Here is a 27999-nt window from a genome sequence, read left to right as displayed (position 1 = left end):
TAAGATCCCAGTGAAACACCTCCTAACATTGTTTCTCCGGATATGGAGACGTTCACTTCACAGAAGTAATGATCAGGTATTCTAAACTGAAATGTGTTTAGGCTCCTAACACCACAATTAGGTGTCTAGCAAGACTGTCAGACTCCCCTAAACATTTATCTTGCATCATTACCATTAAAAATCAATGGGATTTTGCAGCCTACTTTACCCAACAAATTCAGCTCTGCTTCTTTAAGCACCTAAACCACAAAAAACTGTCATAAAACAAAGTAATTTTTATTCCAAATTTTAATGAGAGCCTGACAATAACGGTTTCGAGAAGACAAAATTTTTACAGCAGGCTTCTTTGCTCTGCAAGCTCTCCAAGCAAGCTGAGAAGCAAAGCAAAAGCTACATCAAAGCAGTGGGCTTGGCCACCCCAACAAAGACTACTACAAAACTATCTTCTCCCACCTAAGTCTCTTTTGGAGCCTGAGACATCACTCAAGAACAGAACATTTACATGAATAATTGCATATGGTGAAGTGTGGCTTTAGTGACTGATAGCCAGTCCCCAGGGGCATCAGAAACTCTGCTTGCTCCTGACTGACCGCTTCAAAGGGCTCCCACGTGCTGAGCAGAGGGGGCTGAGGGCCTGAACTGCAGCCCTGTGTGACAGCAGCACCCTTCAGCAAGGGAGCCCAGACCCACATCCTTCCTGAGGTTCTTCTCCTTGGGATTCATCCCGGTTTCCACGAGCACAAAGCAAAGAAGAATGAGGCCTGCTAAATCCGTAGCGATGCATCACACCCAGAGCTCTGTAAACTCCCCAGATGGCACTGACGAAAACCAACTGCTGGGAATTAGTCCTTCAAGTCACCTCTTCAAGCAGGGCAAACGATGGAGTCACTGCAAGCCCAGCTGGGAAACCAGCGCGCTGGGCCAGCTCTTGCTGCAGCCAGCAGCGATCTTGCCAACTAAAACCAGAGAAAGAAAGTTCTGGGTATAAGCAGCAGCAGACAGCGTTGGAAGCAGCAAATCCCTGCTGCAAGCAACTAGTGCCAGCTGATCCCTAAAGGACAGGAACCGCCCCTGTGGTTCAAACATCGTACAGAACATTTTCCCTCATCCATCAGCGCACCAGGAAAGGAATCTCAAGGTCTTGTGCAATGCCAACCAAGATAACAGAGTGCTCTCGAGCACTGCACAGTGGCTTCCTCTCTGTGAAAGCTCGAGGGTCATACCCCATGGCAGCAGAAACCAGCAGGGGCTAATGGGCAGGGAGAGAGCCCTGCAGGAACAGCCAAGTGACCCACGGTCTTGGGCATGCTGAGGTGCAATTTCTGCTTTTCCTAGATACTCTGCATCTCACAGCAGGCAGATACCAGCACAGCTGGCATCGGTTCTGCAGCTTCCTTATGAACACGTCTGCAGAGCCCCTACTTAGGGATCTATTTCAGGTTGCTCTTAAAACAGCTCAGAGAGATAGGGAAAAAAAGCCACTCTGCTCAGCTGGTGCATCTGAAGTGTTAGAAAAATCTCTAAGGTGATAAAGCTTTGCTTTTATTTTTTTTTATCCCCTCCTATCAAAAAATAACCTACACTGTAGCTGTATTTCCTCTTTCTCTCACTTTTCCTGTTGAAGCTGCTCACCCGCACTGCAACGATGATCTGTGGGACTGTGTGTCTGTAGGTAAACACCGCCAGCTATCAGCCACCCCGAGGAGGCAGAGGCCTCACAGTATCAGTCAGGTACAGAACCAAGTCTTGAGTTTCCTCCCCAGGCCTGGGGCGTACCATGCCGAGCTCATTCAGTTATACTCAACAGCACGTGGATGTACTTCCATGCCTGTGCAGGGGCTAAATTTGGGCTGGGCCTCTGTTCAGCTGGGGCAGGGAGATAGGCCAGTTTAGAAGCCTGGTAGGTAGAAATGCTCGTGTCTGATGCTCCAGATGCAGATGCTATCACCCTTCACCCAGCTGGCACTCATCCTGATCAGCTATCAGGGACCACAGATGCTCCTCATACGATGCTACCCCGAGGTCTGCTCCAGATGAACCCCTCCTGTAGAATAAGCGCTGTCAAAGGTGGTGTGAAGAGCAACAGTGTCAGGAAATCACCTCTTCTCAGTAAAAAGACAAGCTCTGGTGACAAACAAACCAGCATCTTGATCACTTCTCATGCAGCACGTCGGGGCTATGTTCTGTCCGTGTCTGTTTCAAGAGGAACTGCAGGACATCGTCTGAGAGTCCAGGTGTTCTCTTTGTATCCTCCAACAAGACTTCTCCCTCAGCTGGCTTTGAAAAACAAGCCGTAGTGGGATAGTTTGGAAAGATCTTACATCCATCTCTGTTCAAGACCACCTGGGCCATTTGCAGGCACCGCAGCGCGTATTTGGTCCCACCCCGGTTTGCTAGCTCTGAAACCTTCTGTGAAAGACATCGTGACGCAGCCTCACAGGTGGGATCAGCTCTGCCTGGCCCGTTTTTGCAATATGTTTCGTAGAAGCCATCAAGAGATTTCCTGATGCTTGTATCTTCTGTATTTTCATGTTCATACATACTTGAGAGAGAAGCATCGTTCGGTTCAGTGTGCTCACAGAGCCCTGCTTCTGGATAACATCTCACATTTCCCGTCTCAGAGCCTCCAGCAGAAAAGCTCTCAGAAACTGCAGAGGGTGGATTGCTTTCTCCTGCAAGCACAAGATCAATGAAACTCATTAGTCATCAGGTCATCCCTGTAGCAAAATCTTTTTTTGTCCCCCCTCACTGCAGTCTGGCAAACAAGCTCCGTGCAGGAGTGATCTAAGTGCTGCTTTAAACGCGCTGTTCTGCCAGAGGGGCTTGCAGCACAGATTCATAAAGATTAATCTTGTATTTGGGGATCTCACAGGTGTCCCAGTTTCGTCCCTCTGCAGTGACTGAATCTACTCCATGGTACAAGCCTCCGGGCTCCTCTCACTCATACTTCCAAAGAGGTGGAAATTGGTATCTGCTGCTGCTGGAGACAACAGCCGACCTACACTAAATCCCAGTTTGCAGCTGAAACAGTTTTGCCTGTTTCTTTTCTCTTCCTTCACCACTTGGTTCAATCCTTCCCTTTTCGCAGTCCTCAATTTTATAGCTACAGCACTACATGCAGGCTTGTCCTCCAGTTTTCAGCCAGAACTAAAGCCTCCGAGTCGACATCGTTACGGCGAGTGCACGGGGTTTGGGAAAGGGGCCTGCAAAAGGGGACTTTGTGCTTCCCCATGAAGCCCCACTTTCACCGCCCAGCTGCACTACAACACTCTCCCCACGTCCTGCAGGGATTCTTACAGATAATCTTCATCTAAGAGCCAAGGATTTGCTTAGCCCTTCTCGTCCTCCTTTGCTCTGATTCTGTTTTGCTCCAGCGCAATGAAGGGGGATGTACCTATGCCTAATTAACACACCAGCAGCACCAAGACACTTGGCAAAGGCGTGACCAGGGTGATCAGCAGGCCACATACACCTTCTTGTACAAGAAGCCTCTGTAAAGGGACCTGAAATTGGGCTCTGGTACCCAGGGAGCCCCTCGGACTGCAATCTCATCTCCGAGCCCGCCTCGCCAGCCTGTTTGCCAAGCACCTGAGTCACCGGCAGGAAAATTTTCCAGGGCTCAGCCAGAGGTTGCACAGCCGTCATCTGCAGCTTACATAAGCAGGACGCAGGGGATCAGCAGACAGCTCGGTCTCTCCTAATTCTGTAAAATACGAGGCAGAGTGCAGCCCTTCAGTTCAGGAAGAGACCACGTTCAAAGGAAATCTCGGCACCGTGGCAGAAAGCTGCTCCTTACCTCCCAGTACACAGAGAGCTCCCCTCCCTGCCTGAGTGGTCAGAGAGTCATTAAAATGAAATTAAGATGTCTGTGCAGCCGTATCATACATTGCCTCTCTCTTCCTCCCCCCACTTTCTATCTTTGATCTTTCCTCTCAATTTCACTTTGTCTGATTCTGCAATTTTAAGAAGAACTTCTCTTCTGGCGCTGTGTCATTTCCAATGCTCAGTGGCCTTCTTTTAACATTGCTATGTGCCATCAGAGTAGCAAATCAGAGCTAATCAAAGACAACAGGCCCATTTTGCCTCCATCCCTCAGCCTCGGTGCCTGCGTTAGGTTAGGACCAAAGCCTCCTGCATCTCTGATAACCCAATCAAGCATCACTTGTGCTCAGCCTCCGGTGGCAACTGCAGCCCCCTGCACGGGGCTGTCTTCTTGCTACCAACACTCAGCTCGCTGGCCTAGATCGTGAAAGAGCAGCAGCTGCCTCCAGTGACATCTCAACCCTACTCGATCTGGGGAAAGCAAAATCCCCTTGGTTTCACGGTATCAGGGGAGACCTTTGCGGTACTGTTCTGCCTCCCTCCACAATTACAAGGCAGCAGAACTATACATAGCTGCCAGCCTCTGCTGAAGCACAGGCCATACAACCACCAAAGGGATCAGTAAATATCTCAGTGGTGTACTCTGTGTTTTGATTAGTGAGAAGGCACTCAATTATATTACGGGGTGAGTTTTCTTTCATTTACTGATTTAAGTTTACATATGTCTATTTTTCCCACCAAAGCCTTCTTAAAGCAAGATGTGAAGACTTCGAAGCAGAGTTCCCAGAACCAATCTAACTCCCATGAAGCTGCACCTTTCCTGATCTCTCCTTACAACATCCTGGCACCTTCTCAAACTATGTGCCAAGACTGATCTTCACAAATACGTTCCATCCTTTCTGTCTCTAAAAGAGACTGGTCAAGGAAGAGGTCCTTCTTTGTTGTGCCCTAAATTGCTGATACTGCTGGTCTAACGCACGGATGTCCTGAATGATTTATAAACCCCAGGGCACAATCCCAATAGTTGGAAGCCTGCAGGGTCCAGAAAGAGCTTCTCACCTGGGACACACATACAGCACAGGAGCACGTCATGCTGCCCTTTCTTGAGGGTATCTGCAACCCTACAGAAAACCAGGACTCCCCGATAACACACAGCAGCGTTGCTTCGGAGCTTGGACCTCCCTGGCCAGCTCTCAGCAGGAAAAATGTCCTTCACAGACTGCTTATCCTTCCATGGCAAACTTCATAGCACAGCTGTCACGCACCTTTGTGTTGGCTTGACCCAACACATGCAGAAGTTAATGGAGTTTCATCACCAGAGAACCTGGCCCCAATTATTTTTAGCAGTTTTTACTCATTTATATTACGAAGCAGGTATTTAAAAAATGAAAACCCAAAACAAGTGATTACTCGTGTCTTGATTTCACTCTCACATGATGGATAATCATCACTAAGACCATATATTGTTTCATTTGCGCCCCCGCTCCACGCTAATTGAAGACCAGCATTTGCAGCTTATTAGCACGAGACCTGGGGGCCAATAAAAGGGTATTCTTTGTGTTTATGAAGCTGCTGATGAAAATTTAAAGTCTCCATCTGGTACATGCACATAACCCTACCGCCCGAAGCACACAACCAAATCCTGGTTTGGACTTGGGCCACTTCCACTGATGCAACAACTCTGCAATATTATTACTTGCACGCCTACGAAGGCAGCTCATGCAGCAGTTTCAAGTCCGTATAACTACATTCAGGCACGTGTAGTCAGAGGATAAAATTAGAAATCCCTTAAACAGCAGAGCTCCTACACTAATGGCATCCTGGGGAAAGAACTCACCCTGTTCCAGTGGGCAGCGATCCCTGCAGCTGCTAGCGGTTCATCAGGGCTGGCATTGCCATAGTCTCTGTCTCTGTCCCTTGCAAAGGCTTAGCTGAATGCCGGCAGCTACTTATTCACCAGGTATGTCTCTAGCCAGATTTGTCCAAGCCTCCACCATGCGGTCTGACTGCCTCCTGGGGACCCTGCGTGTGTGGGCTCCCCTCCTGCCCCGTGCACAAAGGCCCATCCCATTATGAGGTCTGGAAGATTTATTCTGTAGATCTGAGTACGAGAGCTAAACCAGAGTGTGTGTCATCAGCAATGTTATGAAAAGGACAATTATATCACTTGTTTCAGGGTCGCAATCGTTTGTTCCAGAGCTTTGGAATGACTCATCCCTGGCACAGCTGCACACAAAATGTAGCTCAAGCCCACCAAAGCCCATATCGACCCATCGAAGTGAACCCCAAGCCCATATCGACCTCAAACTGCTCTGGTGCTCTCAGGGGTTATATGTGACCCGAGCAGCTGTGTCCAACAAAAGCAGCAAGCCCCATCTCTAAATGCAGAGGACTGCCATGCTGCTGGGGCTGAGGTTTGGTTTGTTTTTCTCCAGAAGTTCAAAAGCCCTTGACCCCTTTCAGCAATGTGATCAGCCACATACTGTGGCTAAGCTGGAACAAGGGCTGAATGTCTCTGCATCGCCTCTGCTGTGCCACCCTAGATAAGTACCAAGAAAACTAGGGGATTGGGAGGCACGAATCATTTATTTGAACAGAACTAAATTAACGACACAAATCACCCTTGTGTTCACAGTGGTGACTGAGGTTTAACCAGACGTTGGTGAGATGACACCAGAGCACATCCCTGTGTTGTAAAGTCTGTGACAGGATTGTAAAGCAGAGTTACGGATTATTTAGGCATTCAGCTATGAGATGGTACACTGATAAAACACGTCTGGTTCCTTCTAGAGCCACCGTGTCTGCTCTGAAGGCCAGAAGAGATTATCAACATCAGGTCATTTGAACAAACGTCCTTGAACAACAATTACTACAGAAGGGAGCAACGCAACAATGGAAAGGAAGAACACAGGAGAGGAGAGGGTTATAGGAGAGACAAACTCCTTCCTTGGGTGGGACTGACCCAGAAGTCACCAACCCTTTGCTAAGTCTCCCTGGGAGCAGACAGGGCTGAGCATCCTCCCTCCTGGCTCATCGCCGTGGCAAGTTCATTGATGCTCCCAAAGAAGAAGACTTTCCAGCCTTCCTGTGGCCATTTCTTGCCCAGGATGCCCCACTTGCCCCGGTCATTGTCACTTTTGCATGCTCCTTCTACGCACGTGAGTCTTCTCCCCACGGAGACCTGTTACAGCTCAAACTGACACATTCCCTGCGTCCACGGGCAGAGATGAGTCACACAAGAGGGACATGAGTTACCAGTTGTTTTGGTTGATTGTATCCATTAAAAAACAAGAAAAAAAGGCCATTCAGAAGTTTCAACAGATTGCATTATTCCTCTGTGTACTGGGGTGAAAACGATCATCCCCAAGCAGGAAAGCATCTCTAATTTTGTGGTTGCTATCAAGCGATGCAGCAAATGCACACAAGCGCCATCCTGGTGGGTTGCCACGGCCCTCTCACCACTCCTAGAAAATCCCTTCTTGCCTCTCCATCAGATCTGCAGATGCACAGGAAAGCTCAGGTAGAGGCAATATTACTCATGACCATGACTGACATGACCATGCGCCTTATAATTACATGTGTTGAGCACTTGAGGAAGCTAATGCAGAAAACAACTGTTTTTCTTCCCACCTGGCTGATTTCTAGCAGCAGCAAGCATGTCATCATGGCAATGCGATTCCACTCTGCTCTGGAAAGAAAGAAGAAATCTGGGGGAGGATTTAGCAGGAGCTCATCATTCCCCAGTCTCACACAACACCTTGGCTTGCTGGTAATCACACGCCAGAGTGCTCATGCACTGTGAAGCCAGACATTTTGGGATCGCACCCTATTGCCCTTACCTGGATCAACAAAAACTCCATCAATTACAACAGTTAAAAACCCATATGTGAGCTGATTGCATCCCTTTATGTGAACTGGAATCTATCTGCACCGTATTTTGTATGATTTCCATTACTGACATTTAAATTGGAATAGCATCAAAGAAGAAAAATTACTATCAAGCCTAGGTCCTTGCTATTAGGTGCTGTACAAACACCTACCACCTACATTACCTGACAGATCCTAAGTCTTTTGTGTACAGTACTGAAGAATGATGGTAGAGTTTACAGTTTCTCTGCACACATCTCTGCCTTGCAGAAAACAGCTGTTTTCTACTTGCTTCCTTGTTTGGGAAATCTTCCAGCACTTAAAGCAAAGGCAAAATGGAATTTTCAATGACATTCTAATTCAAAAAGGCTGTTTTAAGCAGAGAAAATTTGCTCCTTGTGGGTATTTAAGTTGTGAACTGAAAGTGAAAACAGGAATATAATAAGCCCTGCTACTTTGCTGTCTCCCCCATGACACAAACCAGCCTTCTCACGCCACGGTAGGCAGTAGGCTATAGCTCACAAGACAATTACCTTTGAGACTCTGCTTTACCCAAGCAGCGAGTTTGCTCGTCCACCAGCCCAGGGGAGAGGCACACGGTGCTGTGTCTGAGTGCTGAGGAGCTGGCCAGGAGCTGCACAAACGCTGGCTGCTCATCCAACAGAGCTGGAGGAGGTGAGTGTGGGAGGGTAGGCAATGGGCAGCAAGAAGGGAAAGCAGAGGCTGGAGGAATTTTGGGGTATGGAATAAGAGGCAAAAGGTAGCGATGGAGGAATGGCACCGGATACAGCCCAGTACTGACTCAGGCTCCCTGCCTTTTTTTTTCTACCTGCTTGTGGCGTGAAAAGTTGGAGGGGCTTGAATTCGCGTGGGGTAAGACGTAAGCAGCTATTCTGGGGAAGCATCAACCTTTCCCTTTCTGCCTAACTCCCCTAGGAATCTTAAATTCAAGAAAAACAAAAAGCCTGGCAAATAGTAAAGTGCTTTTGAAACGCAATAAGCAGACGCAGCTCATCCCCCTAGATGCTATTCCAAATGTCACACTTGGTATTAAGCTCTGCCCTGCCCCGAGAGCTCGCGGTTGATGCCTGTTGCGCTGTGCTTTGAAGGCAGCTGGAAAAACTCAGGTAAATGAAGTCTTCTGGAGGATGTGCTAGTTAAACACGCTGGATTTAATAAGCACAGAGCTGGTCAGCTACAACATAAACGGCTGCAAATTAACAGCCCTTATCTTCTGAAGGCTAAGAGATGGGCACCAACCTGTTCCTAAGCAACCAAGCCCCACGGTCCAGGGCAACGGGTATAGGCAGAAGCCATGGCAGCACCATAAATACCTCCACATACAGCTGCGCCCCACTAAGAGCCTCGTGTGGGTTTATCCTCAGCTAGGCCCCAGAGCAACAGGCATCGGACGCACCTGCCTGTGAACAGGCTGCTCTAAGTAGAAGAGCATACTTGGACCACCTCTCAGTGCAACGATCACAGGTCTCTCTGAAGAAATGGGCAGCAACGTTGCTGGGGTGTCTAAGCTTTTATTTTCACACGGCAAGTTCCTGCCTCGGAGCTCATCACCATTCTAAAAATAGAAATAGCAAAGTTAAGAGCTTTTCATATAAGATATTTAGAGTGGTTTAATTTACAGGATTCTGTACCTAGTAAAAAACAAAACAAAACAAAAAAAAAGAAACATCCTACTTGTCTCATAGTGCAATTAAGAACAGCTTCATAAGGTTAAAGATTCTACACCCAACAGCAACCTTCTCTGGAACAGAAATAGTAAGAAGCATGTTTATGTAGCTGAAAACATTAACTGTCAATTAAAATTATTATCCAGCAGATGAGGGCATCGAGGGGCTTCATTTGAACTGCAGCTATCTGCTGCTTTCCTATTACGTACACAGTCTTGGGAAATGACAGCCAGACTCACCTTGTCTACGGAACACTAACGGCACCGATTTCCAAGAAGAAACTCTGACAAGGTTTCTTAAGCTAATTCTTCTTAAGCTAATTGCTCAGTTTCCAATTAGACATTTGGAAAGCATGATCACAGGCAGACCCAGCAGTGCTGTGCTAACCAGCCTCTCCTTAACCACAGCAAAGCATCCCAACAGGCTTAGGGTCTTTGTCAGAGAAGATGCAAAAGGAGCATCCTCAAACCAAACCTCTGCCTGCTCTGGAGGTGAAGCAACCTCTCCTGTGAGGTCTCTTCCGCACCAGGACCACACCGCTCTGTCCATGGGTAGGGCTTGCACCTATTTGAGATCTGAGTCAAGTTCAACTTCTTTCGTGATATGAGCAGGCAGAAAGCTTCTATTAAAAAGATACTTTCCTTTTTTTCTTTTTTTTTTTTTTTTTTAATCTGTAACTTGCAGTGTCATTCTTTTCTGCGTAAAAGGCTATAATTTAACCTCAGACCACATTTTTCTTTAAGCTCATTCTGTTTCAGAATAAAAGTACAAGCCTGGTGCTTGAAGCCAGTGAGAAAAATTCTGCTTGTCTGATTTTCACTGCTTAAGATTTGAAAAGAATTTTATGAAGGAAAACTGGGGTTTGAGTTTTATGGTGCCTGAAGGAGCTTTCTCACTTACTCACATCACACAGCTAAAGTGAATGGGGTTGTTTCCCTTCATATTTTTTTTTCCTGCCTAAAGATTATGAATTCTGGTCTCGTCTATTCTCTAGAATCCCTTCACGAACTGTTCGCTTTCTGACATAAGAATTTTTCAAAGAACCCTAATTAACTGAGAGGGAAGGAATTTTTATTCAGCCCCTGGGTTTGGTTACCAGCTAGTGAACTCCGGAACTGGGAAAAAGATTTGCTGCACCCACCTCTTTGGCTGAGAGGTGAGCAAGTCCCTGGGGAACCTGAGTCATCCAAGGAAATCTCTCACAGAGACAAAAAAGGACGCATCAAAGACAACATCCTTCACAGTTCCAAGGTAAAAGATGAGGAAAATAATAAAGGAAAGATAGTGCACTTACATGTACTCTCTAGATGTTGCCATGCAGAACTGATGAAGCTGAGAGCTTAAATTAAAAGAGAAGTTGAATATTTATCTGGATGACAATCTGTGATCATAGGCGAGTCTAGCAAAAAAAAAAAATCTAGCAGAATTATTAAATCCCATTCTTTAGGGCTTTAGCAAATCCTCTGCTAGAGGCAAGAATGGGGCCCAACGGGCAGCATACTGTATATTGCAGACTCACATTTGGAGGATGGGGATGAAATGAAGAGAGGAAAACTACCTCTTATCCCAAAACATTCAATAATGGCCACTGCCAATGACAGGAAGCAACTCTAGAGTATAAGTCTTACTGAGTAATACAGTATCACTGCAGTTCTAAGTATTAAAAACAAACCCAAAGCAATATCCCTCCCTGATATATTAAATACTTGGTATTTCATTCAGAGTCACACGTTTTCAGCACTTGAGAGGAGCCAACAATGCTCAGCCGATGCCTTTGGCAAGAAGAGGAACAAGCAGACGGCTCTCGCTGGTGATCAATAGCTCAAGTTTCAACATCACTGGAAAAAAAATTCTACCCTCTGCATCTCGTTGCAAAGTGACAGTTTGCCTAGAAAAAAAACAAGAATACAATGCTATTCATACAGATAAAATAGAAGAGGAAGAACCTATCACTATGGTGTTTCTTCAGTGAGAAGGACAGAAGAGAAGACCACACCGTTATAAAAATTCAGCAGGTTTGCCTTATTTGCAAACCATGGGAACATGGAAAAGGAGACAGGGGTGGAAATTGTTCTGTGTACAGTGCCTTCCTCTGACATTATAACACTTCAAAGTCCAGTTCTTTACAACGTTAGCACCCACAAACACACACATAATTCACATCACAGAGATTCACACGCGTTTCAGCTCTGCTTCCAACCTGCTACACACAGCTCTGGACGCAAGCAACTTGAGAATCCATTTTTTATCCAAAAAGGCAGGTTTTAGACCAAAACAATACTGCAGAGCGAGATATTTTCAATCATCCCTCTTGAAATGTGGTTAAAATTATATAATTTGTGCATATTTTTGAGAGCGAGAGATGGATTATCATCTAATACTACCATTACACATCTTCATAGGAGGCCTTAGACCGGGAGGCCTGAATCCTGACACGGAAACGATGCCCAGATACCACAGGGCACCTGGAAAACAGAAAGATCTTTAAGGAACAGTGGAGGTTGAAAACTGACTCAAACAAGGCAGATGAAGGTAAAGCCCACTTGAATGTAACTTCCCCCCAATTCTTTACCCCTCCATTTATTTATTTTTTTTACCTTTTGTTCAGCTTTCTACCAGCTTATTTAGGTTCAGATCCTAAATCTGTGGATTGATTGTCCGAAGTGCTGAGCACACAGATGCTCTTCCCAAATTTAAAAGAAGACAGAGAGACTTTGACTGTTTTGAACATGGTTATGGCATCTCAACTTTAACACTACTAAGTACGGAAGCAGACCACTGTACAACAGAAAAACAGACAGGTACCTTTTGGCTCTCAGATCTGGAAGTCCTCACCTTTCGTCTTTGCCTAAGGCCAAACATGTTCATGTGGGCATAGCAAAAGAGGTGTTTACAAGCCTACTTATTCTCTCTAGGTGTGAAAGAAATAGCCGAGCATGTGCAGTCTGCCTCTCTTCATGTCAGTTTTATACCTCCTATCGGGACTGATTTTTCACTAAGAACAACAGAGGAACATGGCAGAGGTGTAGGTTTCCTGAAGTTACTTACAGTAGGATTAGTTTTAAAACCATGTTTCTTGTCTTTGTCACACTCCTGAATACATGCTGTAAGTCACGCAAAGCCCTTCTTTTAAAAGCAAACGTAGAAAAAAAGCACAACGAAATAATCTTAAAAAGCAGGTAAATAGCACATACAAAGTTAAAGGAATCTACTGAAATTTTGGTGAAGGTTTGAATGTAGAGCGAGACATTTTCCCAGTCTCTCCACAGGCCTGATGTAGCTGTGTGCATGGAGAAGGCTATGCAGAGATGTAGCCAGCCCCTGAGCACCTTGGCACTGAAAGAGCAGAGCTACAGCTCTGTCCTCTCTCCAGTCCGGCCGTGTGGGATGTGGAACCACACAGCTCGGGGCTGTTTTTTCTTCCCTTGCCAGAGAAAGTTTGTGCATCACATATTGATCAAAATTATTAAAAAAAGAGACTACTCGAAAACAAGAACAGAAGGTTTTTTCAGTATGGAAGCAAGATAACAATCTCCATCTATGAGCTTTCTACAGGCTAATAAATGAAACATCCTCATATCAAAGAAAGCAGAAAATCAGATATATCAAACAGTCATCCAGGAAATTTTCAAGAGACAGAAAATGCAATTTCAGAGTACAATGAAAAGCAAGCAAGATATACAAGTTTAATAACTTAGAGGTATTTGTTCATCACTAGTCTGGGGCATTTTGGCTTGCCAGTTTAAAAGTACACTGAATAAACACTGGAGCCATCTAGTTCTCCTGCAATATTACATGAAAGTAAGTAATGAGCAAAGAGATTATTGGCCCAGAGTGATGTGCACATTTACAGACCATTCACAAATGCTGGAGGCTTAAGAACCACAAGGGCTTTTTCTTAATTATCTGCATAGCGCTCGGGGAATCACTGAAAACCTCTTCCATCAGAAGCAGCTCGATAGAAAATTAGGTTTTGAACAGAAGCGTTTTGCCATTTAATCAGTCAGCTTTCCGCAGGAATTGCTGCGCTGCTACAAAACCGAGAACCTGAAACCCGAAAATGGAAGTGGTTATCACGTAAGAAATACATCAGGAGTGAAATCTTCGGGTCCTTAATGAGCTGCCCTCACCTGTCAGACCTCACCTCTCAGGCAGTGTCATAGCTGTGGGCATCCACAAGGCTCTGAACGGACTGAAAAAACAAAGGGACAGTGCACAAGGGAGAAAGTCTTTAAAAAATAGTATGACTTTAAAAAGGAGGAAAGGGAGAGAAGTCACTTAGCAAACAACTGCAGCAGTCGACTCGGCTATTTTCTCCCTTGTCCTCTCAGCCAGCCACGAGGAAGGCTTGGCATTTCCCTGCTCCAACTCAGCTTTGCCCTCGAAGACCAAACAGTAAAAAGCTTTCCATCACTTCAGGTATGTTTGCATCCCTTTAGCTGGCTCCACAGCCTATCAGACCTGCTTTTTAAGTAAATTCCTTAGCCGTGAGCACTCACACCTCTCAATTCTGCCCCAAACCAAATATTTCACCTCAATTACTCACAGACACAATTCTGTGTAAACTACGAAGGTCAGCGAGAGCCCAGGTCTTGTTTAAAAAGCAAACCAAGGGGAAACCCACATTCCCCACACCACAGCGAGCACTAATGCAAGAGCCTGACACTGCGTGTTACCACTTGCTTGGACAGCTTCTCAGTAACACCTTCAACTACTGACGAACTGTGGTTACTGATAGTTACTGCAACCACACGCTGATTTTTTTTTTTCCACCACACTCATGACACAGATGTTTAAGCGACACAAAGAGTGTCCAGGCACATTAACATCCTGCGTTACTGAACAGCTTAAAAATATTGACACAATTACCTGTGAACAAAAAAATTAATTCCTGCAAAACAACATAAATAAAAGGACAGATAAGCCAAAGCAAGGTAGAATAATTCAATTTTTCCTTTAATAAAGATAACATTTTTCACCCACCTCGGACCATGAGCTTGCTTAGCTGAAAATAGTTACTTTATTCAAAATAATCATACAAGTTAACAAGCTAGGGAAAAAAAAATACAACCCCTTATAAAGGGAGAGCCAAGGCTTGTAGATCTGTGCAGGTTTTATGGAAGTTAACAAGTGCTGCAGCATGGGGTTTTCATAATCCAGCTGATATTTTAACTTGTAAATATTCACATCACTTACAATCAGTAAAGAACAGCACTCCAACTATTTTCCAGGCGTTTTGTATGTCTGTATGACTTTCAGAGTAGTGACATGAATTATGACCGTGTTTGCTTAGAATTTCTACCCTGAACATGGGCTACAAGGACTGCAGAAACAGACAGCCAGATAAAGGGAAACACCAGGGAGTTCAGAATTTGTGGTGTATTGATCAGAATCTCAAAATTGCCTGTCTTGTCATTTCAAATGTGAAACAAACCAACATTACTGGGGCATTCAGTAATTCCTACTGCCCTTCTGACATCTAAATGAGGACTCAAGTCTCCACATGCAACCATTCCTCCCTCCAGAAGTGTATCAGAGGGGAGAAAAGATAAAAAAAAAATAGAATTGATGCAAATAAACATGAGTAAAGCTGAACAGACAGACAATCACCACATAAAAGCAGCTCTCTAGAGTATTTTTGAGTCCAGGCAACCAGTGGCCGCAGTGCAGGTGTTAAATGCATAAAGATGATGTTCCTAAAGACAACACACAGACTAAGAATAACCCTGAAATCTGGGCATGCAACCGGCTTTCTGCACCAGGAATCCCGAAACAGATTGTCCTTGGACAAGTGATGGAGATTGGATTAGAAAGAACAAATTCCTTCAGTATGATGGTCTTGCTCAAAGTTGTTTTCTTTTTTTTTTTTTTTCTCCCTACAATCTCAACCAATGAAGGTACCTCAGGTATCTTGTTTTTGGACTTGCGTTTTAAAGAGCAAGGGGAAGGTCAGCACGCCTGTGAATATTGCTCTACTTACGGAGAATTTCAGCAGTTCCACATTGTTGGCCCATATGAAAAAATAATGTCTAAAGAAAGCCTGTTTTGGAATTAGCCTACACTGAAATGTGAGGGAAACATTTAACTAAACCCCATTGGGATGGTATTTAGTCAGTTTTAGTTCTCTGGGAGCTAGTTCTTGTCATTCCTGGCAAATATTGATGCAAACAGTACATCATATTAATGCAGTACTTCATCTATTCAAGGGAAAAGGCAAATACTTAAAGTAATGAATGCCTCAATAAAGGACATTTCTATCTAATGATAAAATCAAATATGTACGATGTGTATGACATAAAGCAGATCCTTAACAGTGAAGGTAGGTGAAATTTTTCAAATAAAACTGCAAGTTAATCAGTATTTAAATTTTAAAATCTAGGCTGGAATTGTTTTCTGACAGTTGTGTTCAAATGTAAGCTAAAGGCTCCTGGTTCTTACTTGAGACTTGTCGGTGGGGTGGGATTTGACAATCCAGATAAAAACTAAAAGAAAATCACAGATCTGTATTATCAGATGAATTTTTACCCCCAACATCTATGATCAGCTTAAGAATCTTGTTTTAAATGCCCCAAAGAAAGCATAATTCAAACAGATTGGGTTCTGTAATTGCAGTAAATACATCTGTTTTATTTATAAATAAAGCACGGAATTCTGAAACAAAAGATTTCAGTGAATATTTTCAACTCAAGTTTTGAAATTGGTCTTCAAAGGCTAGCCAATGTTTGTTTAGAGCAAGTGAGGACAACTTGAGGAGACTAAGGATGTAACTAACAAATTTGCATTCCGCTACCTTGACAACCTTCTTCCTTAAATTCATTTTCTCAGTGGATTGATTTTCTTATAAGCCATCCCCACAGCCTTGGTGCCCCCATGGAGGAGGGCACTACCACAGAGTGTATGGACACTTGCAGCCCTTAAAGAAGGTGTAGCTACAAGGATGAAGCATGCCAGAAGATGCTCATATCCAAAAATGACATTGATATGGACATTATTAATGTACAAACAAGGTGAGCAGGTGCATTTCCCATCAACAGAATTAAATAAGGAACATCTGTCAGAGAATAAAATTGATTTCTACAGGATCATCAGCTCCAAAGTTTTAAAACCTGTAAGATCACAGCACTAGAACCCTTTTCCTCCACTCTACAAATAAACCTACTTTCCACTTGCACATGGTTCCGGTTCCTCTTGGTCACATTCACTGCTGAAGGTTAATTGTGTCTTTTAAGACACCAGCAGATACATCTAAAGCTTCCTGTAGCTGGAAGAACATTTAATGTGTTAAAGGCATGGAAAATGCTGGAGTCCTTGAGTGAGCAATCGAATCAGGATATGATGAAGGTCACTGAGAATTAAAATAAAACAAGCACCTGTCTGTCTGCACAAAGGCTCTGTTGTGCCCTTAGTGCCCCCCTCGCAGAAACTGATGCTTATTTTTTGCAATAAAAAAAGAAGTCAGCCTGCTGTCACACAGACCTGAAAGAATTCAGAGATTAAGGAACTCAGAGGTGGAGATAAATAATGGTACATTTTAGTGACAGCAGCATTTGCGACTGAATGCCAACATGGAAGCCCAAACAGAGCACAAAAAGCTAACAGAGTGAAGCCATCCTGAACAAGGCACACACGGTTAACCATGGGGTGTGATCCTGTTCTCTTTTAAACACAACTGCAACATCACAGCCACACACTATAGAATGAGTTTAAAAGGTCTTGGTGCTTTGGTTTTGTTTATTTCTCAAACCGCCAGTGCAGACAAAAGCTTACTCCCCCTCCTGCCAAACCTTGGGGAAAAGGAGGCACAGGAAGAGTTGTTTAAATCTGCTCCTGATCTGCAGAACCGAGCCACCCTGGGCTCAATGCAGAGACAGCGAAGGAGAGGCCTGCCCTGGAGGAGCCCAGCTTGTACGAAGCAGGCAGAAAGACAGGATGTTTGCTGCCTTGCAGAAACGATCTCAAAGCCTCGCTCCCTGTGGCAGAGTTGACGCTGCGTGGTTGACTGCGTGCCGAGCGTTCCCATGGTGGACATGGCTCTTGCAGGAAGGTGGGATGCTCACCTGGTGCACGCTCCAAGGAAACTTTCTGGGCAGAAAGCAGGCTCACCACAGCACCCATTTGTGCCCTCCGGGGCAGCTGCGACCCCGGGAGGAAGCTGGCTCTGCTGCTCTGAACCACGAGGGAAGCAGCGATCGTTCTCCAGGCCCGCCAGCAGCCACCTTGCACAAGTCATTTCAGCAGGGAGAGGGGGGATTTACCCCACAGTAAACTACAGGGGGGTCTTGAGCCCTACTGATGGGCTTTGCAAAACACACGAGGGTGTCAGAAGAGTGTTAAAAGGAGGAGAATAGCCAAACCACACGAAAACGCAAGGAAAGTTAAATATCACTTATTTCTCCTCTCAAAGAAAAAGCTTTGCCCAAGTCAATACAATTCAGCTCCCAGCAGTGTCCAAGCCTGCAGGACACCATCTGCCCCACCACATCACCCTGACCCCACCTTTTGCCTCCCCAGAGGTCACACTCCCAGCTAGGATCTTCAGAGATGGCAGACAAGGTGGTAGCAGCATTTATCTTCCCGTTACGGGACTCTCCGTCCTGTCGCAGAACATGCATTTAAATAAAATTGGAAATGCATGCAAATAACAGCAGTTCGTGTGTTTCGACAAAAGCCCTGAGCTTTTTAAATGCAATTTACATGAACGGAGACAAAAGGATTTTGTACTCTTTAGCAAAAAACAGCCCAAGGAAAAAAAGGTGATTGAAAAGAAATTACATCCTGGCTACAGGTAAATTATATTACAGACAGCTAGTTGTCCAACAGGAACACTTTGGACCATGATACACATCAAAATAAATTTAATTACCCTTAACAATCAGAGAACCTGTAAGTTTACCTAAAAAAATAGGAGTTGAGCTTTTAATTGTTTTCCACTGCAGACACAAACAAAAGACGCTGATTAACTTACTGGGCTCAAGAGGTAATTATTTTGCAGCAGATGCATCTGTAAGAGCAATTCTGTGACAGCTCCAGATTTAATCTGCCTTTGTTTTATGAAGACCATCTGCGCAAATTATTTTTTCGCCTAGATTTCGGGTTTTGAGATGAACTCTGCTCAGACAGAATGCAAAACTCAATTACAGCCCCATATCAGGATCTTCTGATGCTAGAGGGACAGGCTGCAGACTAAGCTGAATGGAAGCTCCCAAGCTGAAAACAATTTAATTTCCTTTAAAAGAAAAAAAAAAAAAAGACCACATTCACCAGTTTTTTTTTAAATATTAAAAAGATAAAGGAACAGATGAACAGATTACTGAGCGAATATGAAAGAATATTTTTAAAGTTTTGGGTTTTAATTTTAACTGGAAACAAGCTAAGAGGTATTTCAATAAAATACTCTCTCCCAGCTATTGTGCTGTTTCATTCTGCAATGTTACCCGAGGAGCAGAGCATCCAGGTTGTGATACGCTGCTGTAAACCTACAGACTTGGAAAAAGCGTTTAGCAGGAAACGCCAGCATCTGCACAGCAACTTTTCCAACGCTGCTTCTCAAGATCCCTGCAGGCTGCGGCACCAACATCCCACTCTCCGCATGCCCTGGGGCAGCAGGGAAGAAGAGTGCAGTGTCATCATGCAACGAGCGCGGATCAGCAGCGCTAACAAAACAGACCACCTGCTGAAGAGCTGCACTCAAGAAGGTGAGGAGAGGCAGAGGCCAGCACAAAGTCAGGCCACAGCTCAAGGTGTCAGGGCTGCAAACTGGAGCCTCCAGAGCAGTGCCCCAAATGCCCTGCTGGGATCACCTGCCTCACCACGAGCTATTTAACTCGAACGGGTGGCTGCAGTCCAACAAGCTGGCTCGCTGTCGTGCTCATGCTGCCTGGCAGAGCCTTTTCTTCCGCTTGGTTTTGCCACTCTGACCTTGACTGTGCTAAGATGTTCCTCCTCTTGGTGCATTCTTTGTGCTGTATTTCATATAGGGCAGTGCTGGGCGGCAGGCAGCCTGCCAGCTCTCACCAGCATCCGTTTTACAGAGTGGCTCAGGGTTGTTTGTCTGGCTTTGACACTGCTGCCTCCCAGCCAAGAGACTTGCCACACTCAACCCAAGATTTGACTATGAAGAAAAAAAGCAGAATTGCAGGCAGAGTCTTCATAAAAGCAGAGAAATCTTGCTTGGGAAAGCTTTCCCAAAGATACTTTTGGCCAGAAAAATCCACATTCGCTCTCGGTATCTGCATCCCTCTGTCTCAGGCCAACAGCTTATCGCTACAGCACCTGTCAAACAGCCAGCACAAAGACCTGAGCTACTTTTCAAACCTCTTTGCCTTCACCATCTTTCTAAAGTGGAAAGTCCAAGGCTCAAGGCAAGGCAGAACACATTGCTTTCTGCAGCTTTGACAAACGAAAGCAGTGGCTGTGTGCGACCACCTTTCCCAAATACGTTACCAGCTGCTTCTGAGACACCTCGTCATCTCCCAGGCAAGGCTCCAGCTCTCCTCCAAGCACCCGTACCCACACCTCCCCACCTGGAGCCATGCATCGATAGGAAAAGTTCAGCAGGTTTTACTTGTTCAAACTCATCCACTGAATGACTACATCATCCACATCAAGTCTTCTCTAATGGGCACTGGGAAGTAGGATTTGGGGAGGCATCCACAGACTAAGACACTGTTCAAAATTAAGTGATCAGTGCTCGCTTCCACGCTCTCCTGTGCGTGCACGTGCCGTGCGGCACCCAGCCCCAAGAGTGCTCTTTGCATCAAGGTACAGCTAACATACAACAGATGGTTTATTGCATCTCCTTTGTCTTAGGGTGTTGGTTTTTTTTTTTTTTTTTGCCTTTAAGCGGGACTTAACATGCACCAATGCCCATTTGGGACAGTGATATTTTTCACAGATTACACTGAGCTTCAGGGAATAATTCACGTGAACGTTAGTGAAACCAGAGACGTTCCTGCAAACGTTCCCAGAGGGCAACAAAGATAGTTTTGTGTAAAGTATTACAGAAAAGGACAAAGTAAGGAGTTAAATCAACAGTCATATAGATGATGCTGTAACAGATGCAGAACCAAGGATATTAACCTCTTCTCTAATTTGTTAACAGCAGCAAGAAGAGGCAGAGACAATTATACTTGAGTTTTACTGAGTTATTGACAAACAGCTGTAGTTCTAGACACCATTTAAGTTCCATGAATAGTTTAGCTCTTGTCTAATTAGTTATTTTCTGCAATAGCACACAGTAATGGTAACAACATACCCAGCAACACTGAGCAGCACACGGATCCACAGTTATAGTCCAACCTCGAGAAGAAGCAGAAACCAAAGGGTGCTCCTTGGCACACCATCTCCTTTCCCATTTTGGTTCCTCGCGCTGTCACAGCCTTACTCCCAGCAGAAAGGCTTGCTGAAACCTGCCAGAGGTAAACACAAAAAGCCCTTCCAGGTGCATTTCTCCAGAACAACTGGACTTCAAGTAAAGTGTTCTAGATAGGAGAGCATCTGGAATATTGTGTTAATATATTCATAATCCCAATCATACACACTTTATAATCCCTACAGCGTATATTCTCACAGCATTACTCCTCCTTGCGAAGGAAGGAAAGGCACAGAGGGAAAGCCTGGCAGATAACACACATGTGGCAAGCTGTCCAAGCAGAGCAGCAGAGTGCCTGCACTGCTCACCCAAAGTTCAAGTGCTTGTCTGGTCCCTGCACCCCTGAAGATGATGGGTTCTGCTTTCTGCTTCGTTGCTTGCTCTTTCATCACAGGTGGAACAATATTGGAGCTAAAATACAGGGAGCATAACTCTAAAGCAAGAGCAGTCAGGGACACTATTGTATCCAGAAGAGAAGTAAAATCCAAAGGAACACGTTTGCTCCTCAGAGAGGAGCACAAACAACCTGTTTTCAAATTATCAGCGAACAGCATCTTACAAAAGGAAAACCCCAGATGCATTATCAAATATAACAGCTTTCAGAACAGGAGTGAAGCTCGCTTACTGTCTCACGCAATAGTCAAGGGGGAGAACCAGATTCCTGCAGCAAGCCAGTATCTTGCTGGCTGAGAAAAGCTAGGGAGGTCTGTTTGAGAGGTGAAGAGAAAGGGAGGGCCCCGCTACTGCCTGGCAGGGTTTCAAGAAGCTTGAAAGATTCAGACTAAATCTGTTCACGGAGGCTGCTGAAGCAAAGCAAGCTTCCTGTCTTCTCTCAAATTTGCCCACCCCATGGCCTTGGGACCACTCTGGTCTTACTAATATCTACTCCAAGACCACAGAAGGATTGAGATGAACAGGATCTTAAAGCACATGGAATTATAATATTTATAAGGAGGTCAAATCTCCCCCTAGTTACAAGCAGTTCAGCTCTGTAACACTATGTTCTTTTCTGTGGCTCAGCTCTAAGGAGAATTTGTCTCTAAGTCTGACCACTACGTTCATTTAGTACCAGTTTGGAAAGACAAATTCTGTTTTTAGTGCACAGCTGTGAAAAGATGAACTGGCAGCAAAGGCTCTTGCTAGATCCTTTAAGGATTTCCTTCTAAAATCATCTTGTTCATAAGAAATGGCTAGACTGGTTTGCCTTTTTTTTTTGTGCAATGAAGAAGGGGAAAACCATTGCTATGACCCCAGAAAGCACAGATTGCAACACTTCAACACGAATGCAGTCAGAAATACTTAAAGTGTCCTTTTGTATGTTTGGGATATTGATGTTACTGTGATATTGGCATCTAGAAACAGCACAGTGGTTTGGTTCTATGCTACAGGGAGGACAATTTTGGCAAACTAAGAATGTAACAAAGCAGGTTACTAGTTCAAAGTATTAAAACCAGCCATGTGATGGATTAAAGGTGGACTATTGCCTATATACCATATGACTTTTTATCATCTCATCCCTATGACCAACTCTTCAGCATGGTGGACAGAGAGAGAGCAGTTGACTAATCTGCGATCACGCAGGAAGGTTCATCTAGAAAGGTTTCATTGCCAGGTATTGTTAACGTGAGACAAGTCATCGAGACCTTAAGCAACTGAGTATTTCGTGTGTGTGGGAAGAGCATAGGCAAAAACAGAATTTTGTTTTCTGTGTGAAGAAGCGCATTTGCCAACAACGCACGTTCGCCCTCTTTCCCCACATGGCTTAACTCATCCGTGTGGGTATGCACCTCACAGCTGTTAATTATAGAGCACCATGCTTACATTCTGAATGTGAGATCCGACTTTCAGCCTCATTTTTGTTTTCATCCTCTGCAAAAGGATGATTCCTCTTTTGTAAGAGGGGAAAAAAAAAAAAAATAAGAGCTACAGCGGACTGTTAAGAGCTAATAGCAAAATAGGATTTCTTAACAGTACAAAAACAGGTTCCTTTATATTCCCAGACTGCTGGGCTGAAGAATACTGATATTTCCTCACACTCAACTTAATGTAGGAATGAAACCCACTGGTGACTCAGCCACTAGAGCCAACTTCACTTCTGGAATGCTGCCACAGGCTCTGCAGATGATTCACACCCTCGCACATGCTATTAGACAAGTGCCTCATATAAAATAATAATTAGCACCAATAACAAACATCCTACCACAAAGCACTGATGCAACGTGAATTGGATTTTCTCAAACTATTTTATTCTGCATCTTCTGCTGTTTTCATTACATTTTAATTAAAACTGCATCAGGAGAAAAATTAACCTAGGAATAACCTCATTAGACATCCGGAGGAAAAGCAATGTAGAGCAACATTAAATTCTGCAGGGGCTGCAGATGGAGGATTTGTAAATCAGGTTCTGCTTCAATTCAGCACTTGAGCAGAAAGCTCACCTCTTCAAGAAATTACAACTAAATGACAAGATGTCATGAAGTGGATCCAACTTGTGCCACACCATGACCAGGAGTACAGATGACATATTTCTCTGCAGTCTTTATGCAAAAAATTTTTTTTAATTGTTAAACTCAGAACAAGTTAATACCATGGACAGCACAAAACGTCTTGGGGCTAGGCACTGGGTCAATGCATTATGTGCGAGTATTCCTTCGGTTGGCACTAGTTACTGGATTTTTCGTGTATGCCACCTGTGGGTTACCTATTAAAAAAATGCCACTGTAAAATTTACTCTCGCACAAATATAACCTAAGCTGCAGACAGGAAAACAGGGAAGTTTGTCCTCTTCAACTCCCCACTGCCTGCTTCTCTACTCCAACAATCCCTTTACTTCAGCTTCCCTCCTGCTTCTGGGCAAGTTATCCCAGGAAGTAATGGCAATGCTGAAGGCAAGAGTTGTACCCATTAAAACACTGGTATCGGCTTTGCCGTCTGCACAATCAGAATCTTTCTTCCTCCTTTCTAAAGGGACAGGGAAGAAGCTGTGTCCTTGTTTTTCGCCAGACAAGATCAGATCACAAGTGTTTCTAGTCCAGGATGGCCCCTCCACTTGTGCTCTGAGCTGGTTGGCACCAGGGAGATGTGCTGATGGGGATACGTGCGTGGGACCTGACACTTCCAGCCAGGCAGCGATTATTACAAGCTGTGAAATGCCACGCTAGGTATTCGATATCTCAGCAATGTTTGTGTCAGCAAGAACTATTTGACTTAGATCATTCTTATTATCCAAATCAGTGTATAATCCCCTTTCTTAACATTAGCAAGCTCTGAGCCTCGATGATTTCCCGTAGCACTGAGTTTTGTCATCTAATCACCTGCTGGGTAAGAAAGTGCTTAAGATCGATTTTACTGTCTTTCCTTTTCCTCATCTTCTGAGGTATGCAGATACTCCTCTAGATCATTACTATTTTCTGGACTTATTTTTTTTCTTCCATACAAGTTTTGCATAATTCTTTGAGATAGATGTATACATACAGGATGGATCACTAGGACACTGCCAGAGCCTTGATTCATCTTGAAGATGTTAGAGTGTATCTGTTTTCCTGTACTTACTCTTTTCTGGTTCCTTTTGTCTTGTCTTTTCAAATTAAAACCAAAAAAAATTTTCCTATCAGGTATCAACAGGCTGTTGTACAAAGCTAGGACCTCCTATTTTCGTGGCAAACACAACTAACTTTTGGAATAAGATGATCTGTATAACATAGGGAACGCTATTTTCATAAGAGTCAACCTTGGAAAAAATGAAACCTCCACTTACCTCTACCCACCAATGAACATCAGAGCACAGCTACAAATCCTTCAGTGTGCTGAAAAGAACAGCAAGCAGCACATAGCACAAAATATTGTCGTTTGCTTGCCAGTGCTTATTACGGCAATAAATAACCAGCTGCCTGCTACCCTTCACATATAACCTTAGTGTGGAGGCTCACTGTAAACACAGAAGCACTGCTCAGCCTGACAGCCTTCCATCTGTCTGCGGAGGAGATTTTATAGACGGATATATGTGCATACGTAAGCTAGCCAAGGGACATAGCCGCTGTGAAAATCCACAGCAAGTGACACCAAGGAAGGGGGTTGTTATGAAATGAAGCAAGAAATGGAGGCAGGAGGGCTCCAGGATAAAAATTTATGTCCTATAACCCACACTGATGCTGAATCACAGGGCTACGGTGTTTTGTTTAAAAAAATATGGTGGATGATGAAAGTGTGCTATATTTTATACTCAGTCTGCTCCTAAAGGGTTCTGAGTCACTATTTTGTGTGCTTTTATGCTGCAGTCTCGTCAGCTGCACACCAATGAGCTCAGTTAAGCAAAACAGAGAAATAGGCAAAAAAAAGCCTGGATTAAGTCACACAGAACTAGTTAAAATCCAGTGCCAGACTGCCCACTTATGTCATTTATTTTTGTGATAGGTGCCTGAGCTGTGAGGCTTTAGGAGCATTCATCTGGACCTGATCCACGTGGCGCAAGCTGCAGTAGACGCAAGGAGCCATTAGGATCTGCACAAGAATTCAAAGGCCGGGACTAAATAACTACAAGGAAAAGAGCAGGAAATAACTCCGCAGTGATCCCCACAACCCTGGGATTAATCCCGGCCACTTCACTGCAGAGAGTAAGAAGTCAGCAGCTGCTCACAGCTGTCCAGGCAGCACCACGACGTCCTACCTTGTCACAGAGCATCCCCTGCAAGGCTCCAGGCGCTGGATCCGCCGCAAGCTCTGCTCACGCACAGGAAACAAAGGCATCCCTGCCCACAGACAGCCTCCTGCTTGGCTCTTGCTCCAAATTTCCCACGGCAGCACTGGACTGGAACAAGTTGCCTCCTCTCACAGCAGTCAGCCTGGCCTCGCTGCTTAGCCAAGCCCAGGGAGCGCAGCAAGGCTTACAGCTTCCCTCTTTCCTCCTCCCTGCCACCAGCCACAGAGGATTCCCCAAGATGTGTTTCTCTACTGCCAACTTACAGCAGCATCTAAAAGAAGCTATGAGGTCAAGGAATCAATTCAGAAGCAACACAAGATCGCAGCAATCAGGGCAGATGCATCTCGTTTTCCTCTTGCTGCACTTCAATGACAATTTTCAGTGCGCAACCTTTTGGGTCCAAAAAACTCTAGCTCATTTTTCTAGCATACCGTATGCCTGAGAAAAGGTTTGAATGATAGAGATGGGTGCAGTGAAAGCCTCCCAGTGAAAAGGAGAAAGGCAGGCTGTGCAGAAATGGTTGATTGCTTAACAGATGCCTAAAAAAGGCTGAGCTTGATACAGAAGATTTAGGCCTCTGGGGGGGGTCCTCCAAGGTGTTTTGTGTTAACAGGATATGTGACTGACAAACCACAAGGCAAAATTCTCTACTTTTAGAAACAGACTGGGGGGGGGGGGGGGGGATTTTAAAAAAACAAAGTAAAAATCTTGCCAATACAGTAACAAGGAGACAGCCTTCATTACTGTACAAGCTCAGGTCTTGCAGGTACTTCACGTAGGCTCATATAGCTTATCTCACCGACATTCAGATGAGCTCAAGAGACACCCGTATTTCAGCACATGGCGCTCTGGCACATGTTGCTTACATAAGCTATCCCTGTAAATTGGAAATAAAAGAACATCCCTGATTATTTATTTATGCAGCTCCGGGATACTGTTTGCTATCTCAGCAGTAACCATGACGGATTACATAAAAGGAGCGGCAGAGTGGGAGGAACTCACGCATAAACATGCTCAAACATGGGGCACGATGCAAACCTCTGCCTTTCCACGGGGTGCAGCAGAAGGCAAAGCTTTTCCGTGGGAGCAGCAAGGCCGGGTGCAGGGCAGCTAAGATATGCATCCGTCAAGAAGGCACACGCTGGAGAAAATCAGAAATGAAAGGCACTGCCAGCAAACCAGCAAGTTTAAGAGAACAAAAATGGAAACAACAGCTTTTTAAAGAGACTTGAAGATTCACATTTGTTATCTAAGCATATGACTAGAGTATTAAATCTCCCTCTAAACTACAAATGCTGCTCAGAGCTGGACCACAGGTGATGCACCCCGAAGCGTCTGAGCAAATGTGCGCTGCATGAAGCTCAGAGAAAACTGGAAGCCCTGCAGCATCCTTACGGGGGGGCAGAGCTGCATTTCAGGCCGATGCAGCTGCACTGTGCCCCCAAATGCCCAAACTAACCTGTGCCAGGCACACAAGAGGAATAAGCTGGCTGGCTGGGGATGGCTCCAGTATGGCTTTCCAAGGCAATTTGCCCTTTCTCACTGTTCTGTCCCAACCAGACACATCCTTCACGATTTAAATTGGGATTTTAAGCTGTTTTCGCAGAACTTCGCCACCCACACACGGAGTGATGCAGCTGACAAGCTGAGAGACCAAAGTACGCTCTGCAGACAGCAGGGAATGGTAACGCTGGCTTTACATAACAAGGTTATCACAGCCACTTCATGTTTTGTCATTGCTGACTGCTCAAGGCAGACACACGTGTCTTCGGTCATTTTTGCAGTATCTGCACTGCAACAAGACCAAAACGCCACGCTGCAAAGAGCAGCTATATTATAAAAGAAAGGAACCAACATCTTAGGAGCCCCACAAAAATGACTAATAAAGAGAAAATGATCCCATAAAGCGTCACAGAAACAGGAGCAGTCACACTGCCATACAACTCTGTCCAGCTATTTCACTGGCCTAAGGATTCAAGGTATGAATTTTCATTTTTTCTTCAATGAAAAAAAAAAAGATTTGGTGGAAAAGTTTCAGTTGTACAGCAACTCTTGCGCTGCAAAGTGATTGGAAACTTTCACATGTACACCAGCATGTTTCATGGCTGCTGTCATTGTACCATTGTAGCACTCCACTACAAAAAGCACAGGCTTCCACTGACTTACAGGCTCAGGACTGCTTTGTATCCACTCCTCCCCAGTCGTTAAAGAAAATTGGAGTTCCACTGAAGTCGCTTCCTGCAAAAGATGCTTCTCTTAGAAAAACCTTTTCTCCCCAGTAGCAAAGAAATGTGCTGCAATTAAAATGGTGTCCCCCAAGGTGACAGGGAAAGAGGAAGTGCTGGCCAGCACCCACCGACGTGTAAAATATTCCCTCCATCACCGCTTTCAGCCTTCCCATGCCCTTCCTGACCAAAAGTAACATCAGGATTGTTCCTAGAGCTTCTCGGCTTTGAAATAATGAGAAAAATGAATCAAACCTAGAGACAGATTAAACAACAAAACCCCTTTTCCATAGGATCCACCTCTCCTTCAACCTCACAGATACTTGA

General features: G+C 44.7%; 2 protein-coding genes across 3 annotated transcripts in view; both read right to left on the bottom strand.

Annotated features, from left to right (window-relative positions):
* The window catches only part of CHGB (chromogranin B), a 71475-nt gene that overhangs the window by 28698 nt on the left and 14778 nt on the right, over window positions 1–27999 (bottom strand). The window lies entirely within an intron of this gene.
* SHLD1 (shieldin complex subunit 1) lies at window positions 20–25496 on the bottom strand. The gene is made up of 3 exons (XM_050709472.1): window positions 25415–25496; window positions 20632–20785; window positions 20–2672 (listed from the first exon to the last, which is right to left on the bottom strand). Exons 1-3 carry the CDS (start codon window positions 25427–25429, stop codon window positions 2152–2154), a joined length of 690 nt encoding a protein of 229 aa, XP_050565429.1. The 5' UTR covers window positions 25430–25496; the 3' UTR covers window positions 20–2151.

The sequence above is a fragment of the Cygnus atratus genome, chromosome 3, assembly GCF_013377495.2.
Source record: "Cygnus atratus isolate AKBS03 ecotype Queensland, Australia chromosome 3, CAtr_DNAZoo_HiC_assembly, whole genome shotgun sequence".
Taxonomy (NCBI): Eukaryota; Metazoa; Chordata; class Aves; order Anseriformes; family Anatidae; genus Cygnus; species Cygnus atratus.
The sequence above is the reverse complement of the archived record's forward strand: the minus strand, read 5'-3'. Positions and strand labels throughout refer to the sequence as shown.

What these genes read in the sequence shown, in the direction of transcription:
- SHLD1 (XM_050709472.1), bottom strand. An exon ending in GTGCTGCTCAGTGTTGCTGG is followed by an intron (nt 2,673 to 20,631) that starts GTATGTTGTTAC and finishes TTGTGCTTGCAG; the next exon opens with GAGAAAGCAATCCACCCTCT.